Raw genomic sequence first — 24,983 nt, 5'->3', positions numbered from 1 at the left:
ATCAGCTCTCCGTCCGTCCGCGTACACAGTTTTCACGCTGCGGCCGAGAGATGGCAGCGGCGTTCACTGCATCGTCGCGGAGACACTACGGCACGGGAGTCGTTAACGAACTGTTGTTCATTTAAGTAATAATGTTTACTTATAGTTGCTAAACAATTGACACGTTACTTTATCACAACTGCATTATTCTTAAGCTAATAATAACTGAATTCGTGCACTAAAAGTTCCTTTCGTGTTTTTTTACTCTCTCATGATAACACGAGTTTAATTCGCGCTATGTTAAAATAATGCACAGTACATTTCATCTAAAAACTACTTATAGTCACCATCGATTTATGGCGATGCTATATTTTCCTTAAAAAAATTTAGAAATAACATGAAATGCAGAAGTTTTGTACGTGTAATAGCTTGAAAGGAGTAACCGTACTCACCGGGTAACAGCGTTGCATTTGTTTGAAGCCTTGGGAATTTGTCACCAAAATTGGTAGATGACAGAACATTCGATAGAATTAATCTCCAAGTAGTCTTCTTGCGAGGCAGTTAATTTCAAATTACGCGCCAAGAGCGTTTATTAATTGTCTGTTTGTGTCGCAATATGAATAGTATTTACCTGATGACAGTGGAAATACCGATTATAAAATTCTCTGCGAAATGCCCTTGTCCTGATGATTGCCACTTAAGAGTTTCGGATTATGACGACAGTTCTGCAGCGAGCTGTCCGCGTAGCTCCGCCCATTGGTGGGATTTTCCCGTACCGCCCTCCCCTCCATCCTCAGTTCCCCCACTACCGCCGCCCGAGCGATCCATAGGCGCAGACGTACATGGCTATAGTCGAAAGGTCGTGCGAAGTCCCGAAGGTCGGAGAAAAATATCACGGACCTGCGGCGAGCTGCTCAGAGCATTACTGACTTCGGAAGGGAGCAGTAGTGTTGTTGGAGGACAGGAAAGTGTTTCGCTCACTTTGTGTACATTGTGACTTGAGAATGACCAGGCGTGCAGTAGCTTCGTAGTGTTTCTTTCTATGAAATTTCGGCTGTGCTACCTTATACATCCGTTTTCGTACATTTGTTCTGGAAGTGCTGCAACGAGATAGTGCCTGCTTTGTAGTGATACAGTGTGGAGAGGAGTTTGAGTGTGCAGCGCGTTTTCTTGGGATGCTTGCGCAGTGAATAGTAACGATGTGGCCGCAACAGCAACCGTCGTCTGGTCGTACTGACAGAGCGGAATTGGTTTCAGATTGTGCTTCCGCTCGAGCCAAGGCGTATCCCCATGGAGTTCAGCCATCGACGGGTGTGGAACCTCATCTGTATTCGAGTGCAAAACGACAAGATGTGCTGTCCAGCAAAGAGCAGTCGTCTGCCGGTTGCATGAAGAACTACGGGGACAGCGGTGCTTGCCTCTACGATTCAGGCAGGACTGATTCAGGTTTTCTGTCGGGTGCGAATATAGTTTCTGAACAGTGTTTGTCGTCCGATGACATTTCGTGTTCGAGGAAGTTTACAGACAGTGCATTACAAGAGTCAGTTTCTGAGGACAGGTTAGAGGACAACTCAAAGAGCCGTATGAGACTGGACAAGGAAGATTCCATGAGGCTGGACAGTGGTGTTGACGTGAACGAGCAGTTCAGTAGTCTCAGTATAAGCCCTACGAACGATCTGAATTCTGGCCCTTCAAATGACCTGAACGCCCCGTTCTCTAAGTCTCGGAGTCGGGATTCGGCGGTGGCGACGACTTTTACGAATATCTCGCCTCTGTCTCCGACGAGTAAAGTATCTCTCACGCAGCCGCAACAGAGTTCCGAACAGCTGCATCATCATCAGCAGCAGCAACCTGTTGCTGCACCTGCGTGGGAACTGTACTATCAACAGGATGAAGATGGCGACACGTAAGTTGTTTGAATGTAATTCTTTTGTTTTTTTCTAGCCGCTTAGTTTTGTTGTCATGTGTGTTGAAGGTGGGGAGATACTAACTGTAATTTTTTGGTTGCAGGCAACTTCATATTGCAATTATACAAGGCTTTATTGAAGTTGTGTACGCTCTCATCCAAATGGCACCTCACCCATGCTTCCTAGATATTGTAAACTACGAATGTCAGGTATGTTTCTCTTTTCTTTTTCGTTATTAGTCTTTAGACATTTTGTTTTAGTGTTCTGGCATTAAAGACTTCCTGTCTTGCGCCTCTGTAGGCTAGGTTATCGTGTGAATTAAAACGATAGACTGGTCGTATTGTGTAAACAATGTTAAGATGGTGCTGCCGTTTTACTTTAAACAGGTTAAGAAGGTTAGATGCATAGAACTAACGTCTTGCTTCCATCAGCAGTTGTTTTTATCCCAAATCAGTGGTATTAGTAACAATGTTTTACCATTTCTTTACAGTCGGCACTGCACCTGGCAGTGCTTACGAGACAGCCAAGGATAGTCCGGAGGCTTGTGGTCGCGGGTGCGACGGTGGATATTCGTGATCGTTCGGGAAACACTGCTCTGCATTTAGCGTGCCTCAATGGCGACATTGACTGTGTTCGCGCTCTTACTGAGCCTGTGACTGTGGCGGAAGAAACGATGGCAGGCCTCAGGTATCGCACGTACCAGCACCATGTTCCGCAGGACCTAGAGGAGAGAAACTACGACGGTGAGTCCACAGCACGCCCGCACCGCACTGCATTATCTATCACATGTCGCATCTGTTTTGGAAGGGCCTATGGGAAATTGTGTAGTAGGTTTGTTCTTCCACGCCTTCGATTGGGTATGGCGTAGGTTTTTTTTATTTCATTCTCACAACAGCATAATTGCTACATGTTGATTGTTTTGTGTTGTTGACATTAACTACCTCGGCAGACTTCGACCTCATGGGGAACAGCAATTTGGCATTCCAAAGAGCTGGAAAAGAGCTCAGTAGCACCTGCTATTTTTGTTGTTGTTGTTTGTGTACATTGTTTACAACTATACTGTGATATTGCAACATCACCTCCAGACCCTTCCCCCTTGCTCCTCCCTCCTGAAATTTTGATTGTGGTGACTGCTCTGTAGAGTGGCCCAAGGCGTAGGTTAGGTTGAAAGGTATTTATGTGGTTCAGAACTGGAGAAGCCACCGAATGTGAATGCCAAATACCGCTTGTGGTAATAGACTACCCCGTACTGATTCATATGCACATTCCATCACAAAAATTAATATTGCCAGGTGAATTCAATAATCGTATATTAGATAATGGCCAAGTGTCCGAAGATAATTTTCATGAACTTATATCGTACATAAACTACGAAATGTTTAAAGTAGTGGCCACTACGGAACTTTTAGCTGTGTGAACAGTTATTTCCACACCTGTTAATGTATTTCATACATTCTCTTACTTCCGTTTGCGTAGTTGACCAGTACATTTGTACTTCTTTCATATTATGTGTATCAGTAACCGTTATCATCAGAGATGTTCTTAAAAAGTGTGGTACAGCTTTGAAATATACGTAGAGAACGCTTTTTTTATTGTTTTTTGATCATGCTATAGTGGATTAACTCGTGGGTGGAAATGAAACAGCACTGTGCAAATTGTTGACATGAGCCTCATTTGGTAGTAGGAGGATATATTGTTGGCCTTTCTTGCAAGGAGAAATGATTCGTGCCATACCCGCCAATGAAGCTATTAATTCTGTATGTTGTGTACATTGTTGGCAGTTGTTCCCTGCAGTTTCAGCGTTTGAAACAGTAACAACCTCAGACCCACAGTGTTCTTTCCCTAGTATTTTATTTATAGACGTTCTTCCCTATCGTTGATATTATTATTTCGGCCATTGTTTATTATTCCAAGCAGATGGAGGCTACACTATAGTGTTTACCAGTTTAAACATTAGCTGGGAATACACATCAACTGTATGGCTAGCTGCAGTTGAACAAGCCACGTGTAGGTAATTGACTGGAAAAAACAGCTTGTGTGTAGGCGTGTACTTCCCAGAGCTGAAATGACCGGTGCGTGAGTAACCGGAGGAACTGTGAAAGAGGTAGCAGTCAACCCGGGTTCTTAGTACCGCAGTAATGGTGCGTCGCCTTCCACAATGCCCGCCGCTTCCTGTCCTTAGACGACCAAGAATGCAGGAACTCAAATGGTTCAAATGGCTCTGAGCACTATGGGACTTAACATCTTAGGTCATCAGGCCCCTAGAACTTAAAACTACTTAAACCTAGCTAACCTAAGGACATCACACGCACCCATGCCCGAGGCAGGATTCGAACCTGCGACCGTAGCAGTCCCGCGGTTCCGGACTGTAGCGCCTAGAACCGCACGGCCACCGCGGCCGGCTTGCAGGAACTCCCCAGTGGTCATTGGCAACAGCTATCTGTCATCTTCAACTTTTATAGTCCTGTCTTCCTCAGTTGCATGTAATATTAGGGTATATTAATAATTTTTACTTACGGACCGTCTGACAGCAACTGAATAAAACACAATTTTAGTGCCATACGCGTTTCGCCTTTATTTTCTGCAAAGAATCACAAAAGTTAACAGACGTATTAATAACAAGAGCAGACAAGGGAAATGTAACAGTACTCACGGATAAAGAGCAATACATCACAAAAACCAAGGAATACATAAACACCAACGCCATACAAAAACTGAAGTCAGATCCATCTACACGATTCCAGGCAAATGTGAAACGAACACTGAAAAACATTGAACATACACTCACAGACAAACAGAAATAGTACTTAACACAGAAAAACCCACAAGCACCGACACTCCGCAGTCAACCGAAAGTACATAAAGACAGAATGCCAATGAGAGCTGTTATCAACTTCAAGAAAGCCCCAACATACCACATAGCCAAACACCTCCAAAAATTAGTTACAAAACACTATGAAGTATAAAACAGAACAGTGATAAACACAAGAAACCTAATAGAAAACATACAGAACATACAGGTACCACACACAGTATCACTGATTTCATTCGATATAGAAAATATGTATACCTCCATCCCTATCACAGAAACAATAGAAATCATAGAACAAAATCTCTCATCCCACAGCAACCTCACCACAGATGTAATAAAAGAAATAACAGATATGCTCAGACTGACAACTGAACAAAACTACTTTCAGTTTGAGAAAGAATATTATCTACAAACTGATGGACTGCCCATGGGATCCCCAATATCAGGAACACTAGCAAACATTTTCATCAGTCACCTAGGATATCAGATATTTGATAAGATAACCACAAATGAAAGTTTCAAAATCTTATATTGGTACAGATACGTGGATGACATTATTTGTCTGGTAGATGAGCCAAGTGAAAAAATAGATGAACTCCATTCAGAAATAAACAAAGCTCATCAGTACATAAAATTCACACTTGAAAAAGAAAAAGAAAATCAAATAGTTTCTTGACATTACAGTTAAAAAAGAAAATGGTAAACATACATTTAACATTTTTAGAAAACCAACAGCCACAGACACAATAATACATTCCACATACAGCCACCCCCACAGCCAGAAACTTGCAGCACTAAGACACATGTTACATAGATTAAACAGAACCCCACTCAGCAAGAGAAACTATGAACAAGAAATGAGTACAATCATACAAATAGCTAGGAACAACGGGTATGACAAACATGTGGTACACAAGCTCAATCAAAAAATAAAAACACTAATAAAAAAAACACAACAGTTCCACAATACAAAAGAACTCACAAGCTGAAAACTTACAAACACACACAACAAACACACACAATGACAACAACACACAGACAAGAACCAGATGGTACACCATGACCTACACACATAAACTAACACACAGAGTTGCAAACATCCTAAAGAGACAGGGCTTCAAAATAGCATATAAGCCTGGGCAAACCCTTCAATCACACCTAAGCCAGCCAGCTACCAAGAGAGACAAATTCCAACAATCAGGAATATATAAACTTGAATGTCAGTTGTGATGCAGTATACATAGGCATGACATGCAGGAATTTTCAAACAAGATACAAAGAACATATCAGATGTTGGAAGTATGAAACAAACCATTCCACATTTGCAGAGCATTTAAAACACTACAACCATCATCCTACAAACATGGAACAAGAAATGAAAATAATGAGAATAAGCAACCATGACAAACATCTTATACAAATGCAAGAAAACTTCCACATCCAGAAAGCCATAGCAGAAAACAAACATGTGATAAATGAACAAACACACATCAGCACAGGCTCCCTACTACACATAGTAAAGGAAATAACATAAAACAAAAAATAATGAAAAAAAGAAAACTCTTCCCCACATCATCAGGAGATACACACACACACACAGCACAAAAAAAATATATATCACACCAAAAAAAACACACACACACACACACACACACAAATGCATACACGAACAGATCACAGATACTTCAATAGTTACACTCATAAGTTTGGCAAAAACATTTGACAGTCGTCAACAGAAACCAAAACATTGCTTTAAAACAAGCGTTCAGTGCATAGTGTTGTGGAATGGGGAAAAAAACCGCAAATTGGCGTTCATAAGAAGAACAACAACACCAAAAATGCAACAGGAGTGTAATATGTAGGAAATTGTCCACGCAACCTGTAAGTACAGTTCAAAACATTACTACTTAATAGGAAATATCAACCACCAGAACTGTTTATAACCTATAGGCACAATGACAAAAATGTAAATAAAATAGCTAACATATGTACATATTCCAGGCCACTGATGATGCCTTGCAGAAAATAAAGGCGAAACGCGTATGGCATTAAAATTGTTTTATTCAGTTGCTGTCAGACGGTCCATAAGTAAAAATTATTAATATACCGTAACAGTTATCTGTCTTTTGGTTGACTCAAAGGGGCCGGGCCGTTTCCAGCGGACGTCAGGGAATTCCAAATGCACTGCACGTCAACTTGTTATTCCACTGCCGTTTTCCTTTGTTTCTAGGTGGACGATGGGTTTGTCCAACCTCGTCAAAAGTCTATCGAGCCTTGCTGTTATCTGATGTGAAATGGGAAAGTATCAGATAAGAAACTAATCGTGGAAATACACCTGATCATAAATTCATATTGCAGCAGTTTTGGTTTTCTGTAGCGACAAGGGCGCTGAGTGGGATGTTAATTGTCTGTGCTGGGACCCACTCAAGTTGCGTGGATGCGGAAGCGTCCGTGGCGCGTAACTCGAGTTACTATCTAGGCGGAGAGGCCCAGAGGGTTTTTTTACGGGGGCCGCAGAGCTGGGCATTGCGTGGATAACCTAGTTGCTGCGCTGTTTCCCGCCAGCCAGGTTTTCCCGGCGAGCTCTCGCAAGCGGTCGTGTCGCCACGATGGTGCCTGGGCTCTTTCCACGGCCTGTGAGCTCGCTACAGCCTGACTCGCAAGTTACGTTCCCAATATGCTCGCATGTCCCGGCCAGTGTTTCTGGGCAGTTGCATCATGTTTTGCTTGGCTCCCCGTTTATGTTATTGCAAAATGTGCTCTCCAACATGTAGCAGATTTTATTGTAAAAGGTACCGAATTACTTCCAGTTTATAACACGCTGCACATTGTTAAACAAGACAACGTTTACTTGTGTCGTTCCACAATATAGAATTTTCATCAGCGTGTTTGAAATTATAATCAGTCGACCCCTCGTAAGTATTCCAAGTGTCACATAATACCATACTTTTGCTTATTTCCTGTTTCAAATATTTTAGCATTCTTCGGCCTTCACTTGACATGTTGTAAATGAGTCTGAAGAGTGGTTTGATGTATCATTGCTCGTGTCTCTTGCAAGTCTCTTCATCTGGCTTCTCGTAACTTACACACATTTGAAACTGATCATTGCATTCATGCCTATTAATAGGTCTTCCTCCATTACGGAATTGACGATTCCCTGATGCCTCCGGATCCTGTGTCAATCGAACCCTTCTATTATTCAAATTACCGCCTGTAACTCGCTGACCCACTACTGTGCACTCGTTTCGTTGTTGTATGTTTGTTAAGCGGTGAAGGCTCTAGGCAAATAGACGTAAAATTTCCGCTGCACCACATAATAGGTGTGACTGGGATGTTTTCTTTAGTGCGGAGGAGCAGCAATTCACTGTCAGTTCTTCCCAGCGAGATGATTTACTTAGTTATCGGTATTTAATGGTAATAATACCAGCAGGAACTTCACGCTTGTTGCTTTGCTGAGTAATGTAACGCAGTATGCGGCAGGGGTATCTGGAGCCGGCGTATTTCTGTCGCCAAGTTTTGCATTGCGCTCCGCGACCTGGATATGAAGGCTGCGGAACAGGTTTCTGTCGCCGATACCGGCATGTTGGCTGGCTGTTACGGCGATGAGCCATTTTCGCCGTGCCACGAGTGCGGGAGAAGGCGGTCGGCTGGTAATTGACTGCGAAAGTGGTCTGACCCAGGGCTGCGCCGGTTGGTCCCGTTGCAGTGCGGGAATCCCCCGCCGCGTCCGAGGTTGCCGGCCACCCATCGGGTGCCCCCGGGCCGACGTGACGTGACGCAAAGTCAGCCAGGCCTCGCTGAAGCGAGGTCCTCGCCGCTTGCTTTTTACGTTCCGCCAGGCGGCGCCATCCAGCGACTGTTGGGGGGGATTCACTCAGCAATTTCTCGTCTTCGATTCGCGTGCCAAATCTCCTTGGCGAGAAGTACCATTTCGGTGTAGCCTTTGACTTACTGCTGGTAAACGGTCAACTGAGCACTTCCATCAGAGGAGATAATTAGTAGTAATTTGCCTGTATCCCTGTATGGCATCCAGTGCGCTTGACACCATGGTTGTTATAAGAGCAGTATCGATTTGTTTGCTTATTCACGCGGAAGGTAGGCATAGTCTTGATATCTGTCCATTGTAACTCGTTCCATTAGTTTCCTGTTAAACTAGAGGTGTCTCCTACTTGGATTATCTGAACAAATTCTACTATTTACCTTCCTGGAAGTAATCAATTGGTCTTTCGCCTGCAGGACATGCTTGGGTTTCAATGTATTTTGGCTAACTTATGATCCTAATTTTTGGTCCCGTGATGAGCAATTGATGAATCTTGACAGGCAGTGAAAGTTGTTAGGTCAAAATTAAGACTGGCGGTTAACTGTGCCCATTCGATATCTGGTGCAGATCGATCGTTTGATTGACCATGTGACATACAAGAACCCGTGGTTCTTTTTGTTCGCTCATCAGTACCTTCCAATATTTCCATTGCCTGATATGAGTTTTATCACATCTTCCTCAACTTAAGCGCAGCTATGTTACATGGTTATTCGTCTCAGTAAAACTGCACACTGTGTGGGTGGTCCCGGCGGAGGTTCGAGTCCTCCCTCGGGCATGGTTGTGTGTGTTTGTCCTTAGGATAATTTAGGTTAAGTAGTGTGTAAGCTTAGGCACTGATGACCTTAGCAGTTAAGGCCCATAAGATTTCACACACATTTTTGAAAACTGCGCACGCTCGTCTTCTTTCCTTCGATAGTTATATGGGAGTCGTAACACCCTAGTTATTAGAACCTGCAATAACGCCATCATTGCACAACATATTGATGGATACTAAACGCCTTTCCTGCGAGCCGCGTTTGTTGAGAGGAGGGGCAAGACCTGGGGCACGGTGTTTAATACTGACTTTTCAGTCATTTTATTGAAGATAATAACTTTGCACTATATTTTTTTATCCTTTCCCTGAGAGCTACGGGGGGGGGGGGGGGAGGAGGAGGAGGAGGAGGAGGAGGAGGAGGAGGAGGGTGCTTGGGCCCTCTTGCCTGCTGTATAGGCGCCCTTGATTAGCCACTTCCCCCAAAAAAATTGTCCACGACATGTTTCTAAACAGCATTCGTAGCTCCGCACTGGCGGAAAGTCTCCAAAACATTTGAGGATAGTGGCTTTTAACAGTTCTACTACGGATGAGATTGGGCACGATTCTTTCCATTCTTGCCCGGGTGCCAGGCCTTATTAAGTTATAAGAAATGCCTAACTTGAGCAGAGTTTTTACGTAATGCAGAGCTTTACCAGGCAGGGGTGGAAACGCAGGATAAACAGCTGAGCGAAGCATCTCTGTCGATACAGAAAGCTGAAGTTGGAAGCACCCAACACTGTGGACGTACGACGGAACGTACGCCGTGTGTCTGCGCTGGCGCGGCGTTGCTCGCCCACGTGGCAGGGCGGCAATGACGCAAGCGTCGGGAATGCGCGTGTTTACAATACAATGGGCCGCGCCGCGCTGCTGGAAGTATCGACCGGTGGGCTGAGACGGGCTGGCTGGGGAGGCGAGAAGTCTGCAGGCTGCGGCGTGTGCCGCATCCGGCTGCGGGCGTTCACCCCCTCTGCGGCACACCCTGTGTGTCTCGCTTGTTTCGTTCGACCACGGCGTACCCGTCATCCGAGCGGTCACAACACCGTTTCGTATGCGCGTGCCAACGTCTTATATCCTGTACGATTCTACCTCTTAAATTTCTTCAGACTGATGCTGAATTGGTACTTCTGTCATGGGAGAGGAGAAGGGGCGGCACGGGAGGGAATAATTTGATTTCTAACGTTCGGGCTCTCGCTGTGGTTGGATAACCTGAGCGACTCAGTTCGTTAACACACAGATTGCGTGCAGTTGTTACGTGGGGGTGCAGTGGAGAATATTTGCAAAACACTTGAAAGAAGGCCTGTGTTAGCTACCTGCTAGTTCTGCGGTTAACACTAGCAATAGCAAGGAATTTCCATAACGCGTATTACCCGAGAGGGGCGGTGTGTACATCATGCACACCCAAAAAAATTTTAAAAATTCGCTAATTGTTGTTGAATTATATTAACATCAAAATTTGTAGAGATGTACTGATGTGAAAGTAGAGTCCAGAACCTGGAAATACATTCCAGCTCACACACAGCAGTACCAGTCAACTTTCTATAACGTATACTCCGACTTTATGATCACCACAAAAATTTAAAAAATTGGAGTTTCGTTTATTGTTGTTGACTTTCGCTCACAAAATACTTTAAAGAGATACTGATGTGTCAGGTAGAACATGAACCTGGAAATATTGAGCACGACATTCATTGGAGGAAGAGACATCTTCTACTGACACATCAAGTGTTGAATTACATATATCTGAAAAATTAAAATCATATATGGAATCTGGTAGAAGAATTCATTAAAAACAATATTTTTTGAAAACCTTAATATATAAAGTAACTGACCAGAATACAATTTCGAAAGATGGACATAGAACACCCCTCCCCTCTCCCCGGTTTTACGCTGGTTCACTATAACTCATGATTAATGTGTTGTACTGGCATCAAATATCTTTATTGTTTTCTGATATCTGAAAATGCTCGTATGTTTAAACGCATATAGAAGACTGTCACATTTCTAAATGTTCTCGTTGACGTTTTGTGAGTTCCAAATTTTTAATTCTGTGAGAATGTCACTGTATTATCCAGTTTTTAAGTATACAGGCGTTTGCTATATTTGAACTGAGCATTGTGTGCTATGTTTATGGTAGAATTGTGCTATTGATGCTGATATTTTGGAGTTTTGCTCTAGCTAATTCTGTGTTCCATGTCATAAAGTTGTTAAGGCGTTTCCATAGAGAATTCAGAAAATCTGTACACCGTGAATTAAACAGAAAAGTAGACAGCGAAAGAATTTGAAGGTAATTTGTTTTGTTCATGGCATCTGCTTCATTTCACAAACGAGAGCGGAATTACGACTGTACAGTTGCCTATAACGGTTCAGGGTAACAACAGTTTACAGAAATATCCCATAGCAGTAACCCAACAACCCCTTTTACGATTGTTGTTCGTTGTAAGGTTTTTTTTCGGTGTGGCGGGTTTACTTATGCCATAGAATTTTGGAAAGAGACAGAGACACTAGATAAGGTTATTATATCCCAGAAAAGCAAGCTCAGTACGGCCCACGTTACTGCGTGGATATTCACAATGCAGTTGCACATACGTTGCCAACACATCCATGCTGCACGAGCGGGAAAACTACCAATCGACAGCTTCTCCCACTTCCATGTACGGCTATGGTACCCAGTCAAACGCTTCATTAACGAGGTCCAGGTTTAACTGGCCTTTTGGTACCTGCTGCCAACGCAAATAAGCAAGCTTTAACGATCCGGCGAGAGATAGTATAGTTTGTGGCTACCAGATATATTTCGAGCGCTACATAGGGAGGTATTCGCTGACGGCTGCTGTTGTGCTATCGAGCGTGAAGGAAGTGAAGCTACCGCAGTAGATGGATGTCTTTGATGGAGTTGTGGGGCCAGTTGGTGTATCGGAGCGGTACACGTGCACCGAGATCGCTGTGGCCGCAATTCGCTGGCGGGCGCGCGACTTGCGAACCGCACTGTGGCGTGCAGGTGAGAGCGGGGTCGTCCGAGCCCTCCCCTACTTCCCCTCCCCGCCGCAAAGCCCTACGAGGTCTCGGGAATCCCCAGGCCTCTCGCTGCACATCTGCCGCTTCCAGCAGCTGTAAAAGGTCCCTACCCTGCGCCTGCTGTAATAGATATTTCTGTGTGTGTGTGTGTGTGTGTGTGTGTGTGTGTGTGTGTGTGTGTTCAGTCGTTTCCTGTTCGCCTGCAAGTGCTCAGTAGAAGACGTGATGCAATTACCATAGAAAATGCAGCTCTATACATTCTCCTCTAACGGCTATCTTGCTCTCATGTACTGAAGTGAGAAAGCCAAAGAAATTGTGACTGGATGGGTTCTTATTCAGACTAAAAGTAAACAAACATGCTAGCCTTCGTGGACAGCTATCAGTCTTAATAAAGTAATCAGGTTTTGGGTATCATTAATCATAAACAATCAACACTTCGATCCTCTCTCTGAGGTCGGCTTTTGTTCCGATTCGAGCACTAATTTAAAGACAAGCAAGATTGTAACCCAAAGCTCGAGCAAGAGGTCGGCACCTATGTATTCTGCTCGATAACGACATTTCCCTGCGTGTTTTTTTTCCCGCTGCGTCTCACTGGCTGCCGTCATCGCGACGGGCAAATTGTTGATACTATATTGTATGTAGGCCGTAGCTGCGACTTCGAGACGAAAAGAAATAGTCGGCGAACTCCCAAATGTTTCATAGTGACACTCCAGAATTTAGTTTTGGTAGTTAAGTAAAGGTACAAATATTGCTTTACTACTGCACACGCATGGTTGTTCGCAAGTATTTCATGCCATGGCAAGGCAGTGTGAGGAGAGAAAACAATCTCTACATGTGTGAGGATCATGGTGAAGTGTGCGCCCAAGGGAGTGTAGAGACGCGAGGATGGAGGAAGTCTGCTCAGGCACCGGATGTGGCTAAGGCGATCGCTCGCGACAGGCGTGAAATCTGGGTTCCAGTTCCGGCCTGGCACAGATTTTCATTTGTTCTGAAATACTCCACAACTGATATTGTACAATAATGGCAGTTTGAGAGTTCATTCTTGAAAGTGCAGGTTGTAAAAGTAAATGGAATATTACGATTCTACTTGTTCTCTTAACATCGCGATATGGGCAACCACAAATTTGCAGACGTTTGCAGTAACAAGCATTTTGTATTTAAAAAATTCGAATCCTCCAGAAAGCTGTACAGAATAATGGCGCCATCTTCTAGCATTGTCAAGTCAGTACGGGGGTATTTCTTGTATTTTCTAGTTTCGTTGGAAACGTTGTTAGCCTGTAAGATGTTTTATTTCAAAGCACTGGTTGATTACATTGCATGTATCTTTTTTTTTTTCTGTAAAAGTGCAGAGCATTATGTAAGCTGCAGCTCTACCTATTCAGGAGACTGCTGCCTTGTAGGTGGCGGGTCGTTTTCCGCGTTTGAACGCCAGCGGCGGCCGATTGTGATTCTGGTCGCCAGAAGGAAGTGCGCTGGCCACCAAGGTCCGAGCGGGTTTTCCGACCACCCACTCGCGGCGCCAGGGATTTCCTGCGCCAAAGTAGGCCTGCTAGAGCCGGCTAGCAGCCCACCAGAGGCCTTTCATAGACTCCCGTCTGGAGGCTGTCGCCACGGTACTGTGCCACCACTGTCGACGTATTTCTGAGGCAGTGGCAAGAGTTAATAAGTGACAGCATTCGGAGTGCAAATGCTAAATAGGTAACGGAGGGTGGGAAGTCGATAACAATCACTTTGAGAATATGATTACATTTGATGACTATTTTTATGTCGTCTCTTAGTAATGTCAGTTTCCAGTGCTGCTTTTGACTGATCATTGGAAGGAAGGAGTGAAAAGGAAGCACTAAATATATATCTGACGAGCGAGATAATTGTTGTACATTATCGCAAACAGTCCCATGGAAGGTACGGCTGATGAGCGAAGCTACTGTGTGGATTCTTTCGTTTAGGAGCTGTAAGGGTGTTCACCCTGCTTTTAGTTGTGGTATAGATCTGGTAAGTTTGTTGTTGCTTTTTTCAATATTCTGCGCACCGGTTGCTCTCCAAATGTGGTCTATGCTAACAAACTATTGCCAATGTCGGCAAGTAGCTTGCGCCAAAAAGTTGTCGCCACTACAAAATTCCGCTATTCCTACTGCGCATATGCCCCCTCGAGTGTGACAGCGGACACCGAGCGAGGTGGCGCAGTGGTTAGCACACTGGACTCGCATTCGGGAGGATGACGGTTCAATCCCGTCTCCGGCCATCCTGATTTAGGTTTTCCGTGATTTCCCTAAATCGCTTCAGGCAAATGCCGGGATGGTTCCCTTGAAAGGGCACGGCCGATTTCCTTCCCCATCCTTCCCTAACCCGAGCTTGCGCTCCGTCTCTAATGACCTCGTTGTCGACGGGACGTTAAACACTAATCTCCTCCTCCTCCTCCTCCTCTGACAGCGGACATAGCGTGGCGTGCCTCTTGGGCTTGATTTTTTGTGAGCGGGTTAGCGGGGGAGAAAGGAGAGGAAGTAAAGCAACGGCGCGAAAGTTATGCGTCCGCTGGGAATCCCTGGCAGCCGAATAGAGAACGGGAAAGCTACGCTGCGATGAGTTAGCGGCACGTCTGGTAGAAAGGCGACCGGGTAACGGAGCTGGTAGTTGGCAGCCCTGGACTGGTAATTACCGGAAGACGGGACGAGTAACGTTGTTACGGCACTAGCGAGAGCAGTTAGTGATGCATCTAATGTAAGAGCCGAGTTGGACCGAATATGCTCTTCATTGGTAGTTAACTGTGAAAGACGTGGGTACGGCGTCGTGAAGAGTGATTTGAAGGAGAGTTGGCAAGAGGGTGGAATCAGTGTGACTTTTTTTTCATTCTATTTCTAAGTTCCCGGTTCTTTTGGCTATTGTTGGTGCTACAACAGCCCGCGGCTGTTAATTAACTTAGATTATAACGCTCAGCGGCCAGGCGTTGAAGGTTTCTGATACACAGCCGCAAAAAATGCGAGAGTTTACCGATTCCCTTTTGCAGTATTTTCCTCAGTAATTAGCTACTCATTTTTGTGCAACTCTGGTGGAAAATAGTCGTGAGTCGATGAAACGTGAAAGCATCCTTTCAAGTGCTAGTCTATCTGATTTTGCGTACCGTGTTTGGACATTGGATGAAAATACCATTTTGTACAGGCACTCCACGGCATTTTGTTGTATGTATCTTATAGTTAACACTCGCAAGTAATGCGGTGGGTATAACCTTATGAAGAACCGGTTAAAATGTTCTAATGTGGGTCAAATCTTATGGGACTTAACTGCTAAGGTCATCAGTCCCTAAGCTTACACACTACTTAACCTAAATTATCTTAAGGACAAACACACACACCCATGCCCGAGGGAGGACTCGAACCTCCGCCGGAACCAGCAGCACAGTCCATGACTGCAGCGCCCGAGACCGCTCGGCTAATCCCGTGCGGCAAAACCGGTTAAAAAAGTAAATTTCTTTTATGCATCTGGATGCTGATTATTTTCGAAATAGATTTAAGCCAAGTTAGATAGCAGCATAAAGGCTTCTGCGATAGGCGTGGACGTTCGTAGCAGAGTCTGGCATCACCGTCCCCCGCGCTGTTTCGTATCCGTGTCCGATGAACTGTACAGGCTCTGGGAGAGAGGCCGATTGCTGGATTCTGCTGGAGGGAAGCCCCTGAATGTAGCGTGACCTCCGCCAGAGCTCCGGGTCCGCCAGGTGCGTGGGTGGAAGAGCAGAGCGCCACCACTGCAGCGCGGAGCCATTCACTGTTCTGCTCTGCAGTGTAGCCTGGCGGAACTCATTGTGGCGCGTAATTATTACCGGCAGGCTTCCGCAACACACCGGCCGCAGTTCATTAATTAGCCAGCGTTCCGTGCCTACGGCACTCCCAAGGGCAGTTCCACAGAACTGTTCCGCCCAAGTCCGGTCGCCACTTCCGGACGCGGCGGATGTTGACGATCGGTGGGATTTCACAGTTCCCGGCACTGTTTGTCTCTAAGAGTTCTGGGTACAGCGCCATTCATGCTCACGAGCGCATGTGAACGGCGCAGCGCCTGGCTTACGTCATCACGGCCGCATCTCACATTCACGCACCCCTCCCCGGCCCCCCTTCTCTGCCCGTACACTGTCTAGTGCTAAGTGTGGACTACTAGTAGTACTGTGGAATGCTACGGCGCATGAGTGTACTGTGCAAGATTTCATTCAGTTTGCGGTGGCGATTGGTTGGTTATCACGGTATTTGTTTTCTTCACAGATGCAGGACTGGAATTAAACATAAGATTGCCTGCGCGTACAGGACAAATAAATCCATCAGGAATTTTGACCACATATTTCAGTTTTAATTCAACATACGCGCCATTTAATAAGATAAATTCCTTCTGGTATACAAGGAACGAGCCGATGTGTTTTGACCTGTGGCATTCAATTCCATTTTGGACTTCACACCTGTACTGCAGGTCATGACTGACAGGAAACACAAACGCATACACGCAACGATGTATAAGTAAAAGAGAAATAGCGTCTGAGCAGATTGCTTGTGCTATCCCAAAGAATAAAAAGAGTTCGGTATCCCGTACTGAAAATAAACTTCGACTCAAAATGTGGCATAAGGGAACTGTAGTTCATAATAATTACACACGCAAGTTTGTGTACAACATAAAGTGGCACCTTTACGTAATTTTACACAGGCCAATTTGACGGATATTTTGATATCCACGTGCAGGACATAACAAATTCCCCCGACATTGCTGTTTGCTATATGGTCATACTTTGTGATTTAACAGTGTCATATTCACTTCGGCCAATACTTTTTGTATTATATTGTAGCCCCCTCTTCCCAACTTGCCCCTCCCAGTATTGTCGTCGGTCTGGATGTTAATTTTTCACAGGAGCACGGTTACTAAACCAGCTTTACTGCTAGTCGTGTGACATTGCAGGAAGAAGTGAATAGATGGAAGATGAAGGGAAAAAATCATCAGAAAGGAATTTGTGAATTCCAGCAACATTACAGTGCTTTTTTGTATTTCAAATCCGTTAGTTTATTTTGCTGTGTGGTGCAGGCTGTTCTATGTAAACAAGCTACTCAGTGACGAACTCAGTCTGCCGAAGTAATGTAAAGAATACAATACTCTGCCGGGTGAACCCGTTGGTATGTATAAACAAAGTTAAAAAAAATCGTACTGTTATCCTTAATATATTTGTTCCTTTGTTGAGAGCAGATGTTAAGTGACTACGAATAACCTTGGTATGCTGGTCCAGTCGACCATTCCTTTGGTGTTCGTCCGCAGCTCGTGGTCGTGCGGTAGCGTTCTCGCTTCCCGCGCCCGGGTTCCCGGGTTCGATTCCCGGCGGGGTCCGGGATTTTCTCTGCCTCGTGATGACTGGGTGTTGTGTGATGTCCTTAGGTTAGTTAGATTTAAGTAGTTCTAAGTTCTATGGGACTGATGACCATAGATGTTAAGTCCCATAGTGCTCAGAGCCATTTGGTGTTCGTTGTTAGTCGCGTAACTCGTCATTTCAAGCCACCTGCAGTGTATAATTTGGGACAATTTCAACTCAGAATGCCTTTTGTACGTCACTTGGGAGAAGATTGAAGAGCGGTTACTTGTGTGCGATACCCATCTGTTGACCGGCAAGTGGATTGCAAAGTTCCGGCCATTGAGTGCAGGCAAGCCTTGGGGAATATTGCAAGTGCTTGATAGCAGTTTGTTTGCTGCCGCTGACGGCCGGTGGGAAAACCTGTGACGGCTGTTGTTTCGTCGCTCCCTTCCCCGCAGAAATGGGAAACCTGTCCCCTGCAGCGGGCTTCGGACTTCCCACAGGCAGCTGAATGGCGCGGCTCTGACGCACCTGCACCGTTAAAACAACCTGCAGCTGGTGTCCACGTGTGCTGCCCGGACCTTGAACAGCGCAGCTGCGTTCCCGAACTATGGCGGACATGAGCGCTAGGGCGTAGCGTTGCGAATCTATACCGTGCACCCATAGCACAGGGATGGCGGTTATTTCTGACCAACCGTTTTTCATTCACATCTGTTGTATTCATCTCGAGTACTTGACAGTTAAAAACCGTTATGAATAACTGTTTTCTGAAATTGCTGATATTTCAAGCAAAGTAGACATGGAACAAAGATTTAATAGTTCTCCTGCAGAATTTTACGTTGTAAGTTCCAAGAGATATAGAACAAAAATATCAAATAAAATGGGTAAATAGAAAAAAAAACTTTGTCCAGTGTTTGCTCCTTTTCTCGAGACGGGGTGAACACTACAGAAATTCACCAGTGTTCTCCTCTGAGTCTAATTTTTTAAATCTCTGCTCGAAAGTAGTGTTGTAATCGAATATATCACTACTATGGAAAAGCGAATATTCAATGCTAAAGGCTGAAAACCATTTCCAAGGGATACAAGCAGACAAAAGCATATTACACACACACACACACACACACACACACACACACACACACACACATACGCGCGCGGCAGATAAGCTAAGTTATATTTTTCTTGCAAGCTATGAATGAATTCTTTGTTATTGTTGGCATAACTCCCTTTGTTTTGTATTATTTCATAGAAATGACAGACGTTTAATAAGCTTTCGGGTAAAATGTGCAGCTTTTTCTCTTTATTACTTCGATGTTTATTAGTCAGATATGTATCTTCGATTTTTAATGGGAATGTGAATACAGTTGATTTTTTGTTGACAAAACCAAAAATGCTCTTTCTAAAAGTTAAACAATTTAGATAGTAGACAGAATATATTTACCAGGAACAATAACGTAACAATAGCTAAATTTTCAGTAATCCATTAATCCGTAGGCAAGTATTTATTGTCCATTCTGTTTATAAATACTCTATAATGTCGTGGTTCGTAAGTAGACTCCTTTCATCAATATCATTCAAAGACAATATCTGTCTTCCAGAAGCCTCAGAACTTCCAACCAAACTTTGTTTTTAAAGAGAGTTTTATGAAAAGCAAAAATTCTGGCATCACCGCGGAGGTAAATTGATATATCGATACTATACCCTGTTTTCAATAAAAAATAAAAATACCTCTTATAATGGAGATTAAACAGTTACCGAAAAATACCGTTATTCAGAACTAAAACATCGGCATCAGTTTTAACCTATGTTTTTCCCATCCCTAGTAAATGGTGGAAGTGCGACGTACCCTTTTGCATGTTGAATACTATCGATTGGTAATCAAATAGCCGTCCCGATGCAATTCGATGATCTGCGTAACCATTAATAGCGCCACCCGATGTGGACACGCCCGAAGCAGTGTCCCTAAGCTATTGTTTTCTGAAAGTGATAGCTTACAGAGAATGTGCTGTTAACACGTGTATCTACCGATATATTGAAGTAACTATGGCGTTTAGCCATATAACGCTCATTGTTTGCGTATAAACATACAGCAGGGAAACGGGTTGGCACTAAAATGTATTAGCGAAACAGAGATTCTCCTCCAGTGGGAAGTACAGATTGGCCGATTTGACATCAGTTTCTCACCGACACTCTTATGCACATTTTCTGGTTGTAAGTTTTAACTAAGAGCGTCATATCATTACGCCGTTCATATCGTATGGCCTAAAATAAAAGCACGTGTGTGGATTTTAAGGTCTGCACGTTTCTCGATATCTTAATAGTTCACACGTGTTACGACCGCTTGTGATCTTGGCGCTTTCAAGACAGCTACACGAGGGGAGCGAGGATACAATGCGGCGTAGCCAGTTTTCTGTCTTGCTCACGTACCCACATGCTTCTGCTCCCGCTTCGTAGCAGTTGGCAACGCTTGCGCATGTTCCACGTGGAGTTCTGTTTCCGACTCTCACTTGTCCAATTGAGCCTGATAAAGCGCAGTCTTGAGACTATGAATAAACTCACTGCTTCAGTGGAATCCTTTATGTATGATAAGGGTGTCCTCGTTTCCCGTCACTCACACTACCCGCGTAATACGTGCGACAGACGGACCCACTAGATTGGTATTATTGGGTATAGTGTGCGTGGTTTGTGCATGCGCAAATTCTCAGCGCCTCCATACGTCAAAAAATCCTTGTACACCCAACAGAGTGCTTCAGATATGTGGAGCGTGGACGATAACGATTTTCCATTGTGTTGCGAAAGATGAGCAGCAAATCTAGTGTGCAGTGTAATGACTGGTTTATGGAACGGAAAACTCATTTCACATTAAGTTACGCTTCGGTTGAATATATATCCAAATGATTTGATATAAATAATTCAGGTCGATGGAGGATTGTTCGAAACTGCCACTCGTACCACTGTAACACCGCGTAAAAGACTCGACTTCACATACCTCATATCTTACTACCTGCAGTAGATATCCTAATTTCTTCCCCTTCTGTATTTGGTTCTAGGAAAATTTGTTTTTAATCAATGTCTGTAAATTGTATTGAATTTCGTTAAAAATAGTATGCACGCGACAACTCTTTTTGCCTTACAGTGACACGGTTGAGATTTAATCTCACGAACGAAAACTGACTGTCATATACTCGAATAAAGTTTTCTACCAATTAGTAATTGATTGCTTCATGTCTCTTGCCATACTCCGCCACGGAGATTACGTCAAAACCGACGTTTGCTTGTCCACGCCAGCACCTCATCCGTACGCACGCGCAATCAAATGCCAAATGCCATTGCTTGCAGAAACTTGGATTAGTGAAAATCGATCTGTTCTGAAGCAGATTGAACAGGGTGTGAAGCGTATTTCCACAAAGCGCATGTCAGCATTAAGGTTTTGTGTGGCTACTACCTCTACCAGAACAGGAACTGTGCTGTGATAGAAAAACGACGTATTTTCCTCATTTGTTATGTTTTACGTTAGTATTACGTGTAAGCGGCACATATTACTACACTATAGCGTGTAGGAGTAAGTCTGTCCATCGGAAAGTTTCGCGCTGTGCATCCGATCGACAAAGATAACATCACTTCTGATGAGAGAGGCGTGTTGTAGAAGTAAATGGTCGGTTGGCAGAGGCGAGGGTCCCAGAATACCTGGGTGTCTGACTCAGCTGCTGCTACCCGTTGTGCCTTGGCATCGTTGGGCGCGTGTTATTTCGGGTGCGTGCTTTTGTCGGTTCGTCCTGTTCTGGAATGCTGCCCTCGTCACGTCACTCCGATTCGGTTATGGCGCGTGCCCCATGGCTCACCACGTCTGTCATTACCGGGAGAATTTTAAATTTTCTTGTCTTGAACCTCTGCTGAGTAAGGAACTCACCTTCTGCTGCCCCTGAACTGCTAATAGTTACGGTGATGCCCATTGGTAGTATCTCCCCAGTACCCCATTCGTTTGTTCTTATCCTCAGCTGGCGGAAGCCACTATAATAAGTTCATTATTCAGTTTCCATTGTTGTTTCTTACCACTTGATACTTGGTTACAAAGCTCTGTTCATTTAATGAAATATGAGATAACGTAAAACTTGGTCAGGTAACTGTTATCGAAGAGTAGCCTTCTAGCTACTGCATTGTCATATTGTTGTAGTTCAGTGACACTTTCTCTATAGAAGTAAATAACCAATTAAGTGGGACATACACTGTCCTAAATTCAGTCAGGGTCCAAGACTCCAAAGTAACGTGGTTTTTTTTTCTCCTTTGTTGCAGGTCAGATGTGTATACACATGGCAGCACTGAGTGGCAATGTGGAAGTCATAAAGCATCTGGTTGTCTGGTGTGGTGCAGACATCAATGCCAAAGTAAGTGATCGATATACTTGCGTGAATTCTGTAAAAGTTAATTGACAGTAATGCGTAACTAAACTAAACATATTCCTTGAGACTCATGAGGAATACAGCAACTATTGCTGTTTTAGGAAATCAGAGTTCTTATGTTATTATAAGGACTAGACAGTTCTGCATTTCTATTCCTATTAAAGACAGAGGCAAATATTCTCTCCTTAGTAACACTTTATAAAACATTGAACACAGTGTAAGTTACACAATTCCATATTTAACTTTACAACGTTTTTGAGGTTGTACTTACGTCACATTGTTTGCATGCATAATTCTTAAAGTGCTTGGCTTCAGTTTCAAGCACCTTTCCAGGAGTAAACTGTTTAAACGTCCTGGAAAATAAGGGGGATGACTATATATAGTCAGCTTTACAGCTGTGATATTGCACTATTGTGTTAGTTGTTCCAGTTCTGTGGGCACTATAATGTTAAATTTACAATTTTTACCTGGTGGTATTTGTGCTAGTGACTGAAGATATGAGACAGTTTACACCACAGTGTAATTTGACACCCAAAAATGTAGAATTAAGCAGTGAATTCTGGTATGTTTTGTAGGACGGGAAGAGTGGTCGCACAGCACTACACCTGTGCATCGAGCTGGGCCTGGCGCATGTGGCGCGTTTCCTGGTGGAGGAGCTGGCAACCGGTCTGCAGCTGGAGGCAGCTACGTACGCCGGCTACACCGCTTACCAACTGGCAGCTGCCGTAGACTCGGCGCTCGCGAGGCAGCTGAGAGAGCACGGCGCGCAGCCCAGGCCGCTACCGGATGACGAACAGAGTGACGAAGAAGATAGTGAAGACAGTGACGCTGAGGTGAGCAGACGCGCTGGAGCTGCCGCCTGATCTGGCACGGGAACTGTGCCCTTTCCTTTGCTCCGTCTCGGGTCCCTCTGTGCACAGTCGTGAGGCTCCCGTGCAAAGTTTGAAGGGTTTTAGTGTCCCTTCAGGGTTTATGGGTAGGCTGATGTAGTGAGACTGTCACGTGTGGACAGATATAACTCATTACATCGGTAGCACTTACAGATCTCCCAAGAGTTGTCTTTCTTGCTTTTGGTCAGAAGTATTTTGGCGTGTATCTAAGTCTCAGACATGGCTTAAAATACTGAGACGTCCCATGTTCCTTAAGCAAATGTTGCTGGAACAAAGGAGATGCTGAAACTACTACAAATTATGCATTTGTGGTGAATGTTACAGTAGCTACTCCTGCTTGCATCCTTTCATGTTGTACCTGATGATGAAAGAGTACAAATTTGATTAACACCACAGGTACAAGCAATATAATGAAAGAGTTTGAAAGACAGGGCTCTTGAGTTGTCATCTGTGATAGCAATTACTGCTGCACATCCTGAGAATGTTACCATTCTCATATTTATTTACCATATATTATGGTGTGTAATATATATGCATGAAGGTCGAAGTAATCTGTGCTCACGTTTTGGCTCAGTATTTCTTGTGCAAATCTGCCATTCCTATTTATTTGACTGTCCTGTATGTAGTGTGTTTGTTCAGTGTAAATGGGTCCTTTGTCCGTTAGTGCTGCTTTTAGGCTGTTGGGAGGAGGAGGGGGTGTTTTGAGATCTGAGGAACTGATTGTGTTCTTTTTTTTTCTGACCAGCAGATGTACCAGGTTGGGCGCGACATTGGTTTTAGCAGTCTAAGAATGAACGGGCAGCCCGTCGACATCACTGCCTAGAGAGGCACGAAAAGACTGCGGGCTACATGTGGCTTAGTGAGCCACCAGCTCGGTTGTGACTGAGGAGGTACGCAACTGGGGAAGATGACTCCTGTGCCATACTCAAATTGTCTTGTGGTGGATGGACTGGTTCAGTGTTTTGGCAGCCATTCTCTGGTAATCACTATTTGAGAGTAACTATGTACTTTGGGATCAGAGGACTACAGAGATTGTATAAATTATTGGTCCAATAAAGTGGAAAGAAAAGTGGAAAAGATGGTCGGATTGTTACCTATGTCATTCTAGTTTGTTCTAGAATGCTTATCCGGATCCTGGCAGCTTAATGTGCACTAATGAGAAAGTAGTATCGTGTTCTCTTCCACATTAAATGAACTGCTCTATCCGTCTCCTACCCTTTGAATCCCATTCTAGTCTCGGGATGAAAGATCTGGTTACAAATTTCTATTTGGCTCATTACTAGGAAAAGGTTTCACTGCCAATAAATTTGTTTGTTTGCAGTTATGAAAGTTGTAATTTTAAATTAATTGTAAGGGTCTTAAAGACATATTTCTAATGTGATTCAGTGACTTTTCCTGAGATATTGTTCAGCAGCAAACTGTTCGCAGGGATATTCTGCTTGTTAAGAACTGTACCTGCATATTTTAAACTAATATACATACTGTACATTTTCACGCATTTCAAAGTGACATTGTCCATTACAATTCGGTGCTCATTGTTATTTATTACTCATCTAATGCCTATACTTATGCGTCTTTTTCTGAGATGCACAATCAGTGTTGCAAAGTTCATTGTATATTGTTCAGGAAGCAGGCAGATTTTTGCAGGCAAAATGATAGTTCAAAACTTGAAGTTGTCACTGCCTTATACTGTTGTTAACCTTTGGGAAATAACTTATGACTGAATTACTGTTAAAGTTTGTGATATCTGCCTGTGGAAAGTAATTGTTGTTTGTTTTAGTAAGTTGTTAAAGTGTTAATCTATATTTACACGTTGTATGAAGCCACATTTTTGTGGTTTCTATATGAACTTGTATTTGCCAGTCAGTATAACATATTTTTGTGTATCATCTTGTAAATACTGGTATGTAAGTGCAACTATTTTAAGATGAAGCTAGAGGCATTGAATAAAATGCTGTTAATTATAATGAGTGTTGTTTTTCCCCATTCCTAAACTGTTGTTGTCATAGAGGCAAAATCTATTTGTATGTAACTTCAAGTGTCTGATAAGGTGCCCACA

At 43.9% G+C, this 24,983-nt stretch overlaps 1 protein-coding gene across 2 annotated transcripts; it reads left to right on the top strand.

Moving 5' to 3' along the window:
- Positions 1-816: 816 nt before the first annotated feature.
- Positions 817-24,891, top strand: LOC124619263 (NF-kappa-B inhibitor cactus). 2 transcript variants are annotated; one of them, XM_047145529.1, is made up of 6 exons: positions 817-1,885; positions 1,990-2,095; positions 2,377-2,629; positions 21,928-22,019; positions 22,610-22,867; positions 23,670-24,891. In XM_047145529.1, exons 1-6 carry the CDS (start codon positions 1,179-1,181, stop codon positions 23,745-23,747), a joined length of 1,494 nt encoding a protein of 497 aa, XP_047001485.1. In that variant the 5' UTR covers positions 817-1,178; the 3' UTR covers positions 23,748-24,891. The 2 variants fall into 2 exon arrangements, with proteins under 2 accessions (XP_047001485.1, XP_047001486.1); XM_047145530.1 differs by having other exon boundaries at positions 818-1,885; positions 23,673-24,891.
- The last annotated feature ends 92 nt before the right edge of the window (positions 24,892-24,983 follow it).

This window comes from Schistocerca americana, chromosome 6, assembly GCF_021461395.2.
Source record: "Schistocerca americana isolate TAMUIC-IGC-003095 chromosome 6, iqSchAmer2.1, whole genome shotgun sequence".
In the NCBI taxonomy this organism is placed as follows: domain Eukaryota; kingdom Metazoa; phylum Arthropoda; class Insecta; order Orthoptera; family Acrididae; genus Schistocerca; species Schistocerca americana.
Note: the sequence above shows the minus strand (reverse complement) of the source record. Positions and strands in the feature narration are given on the sequence as shown.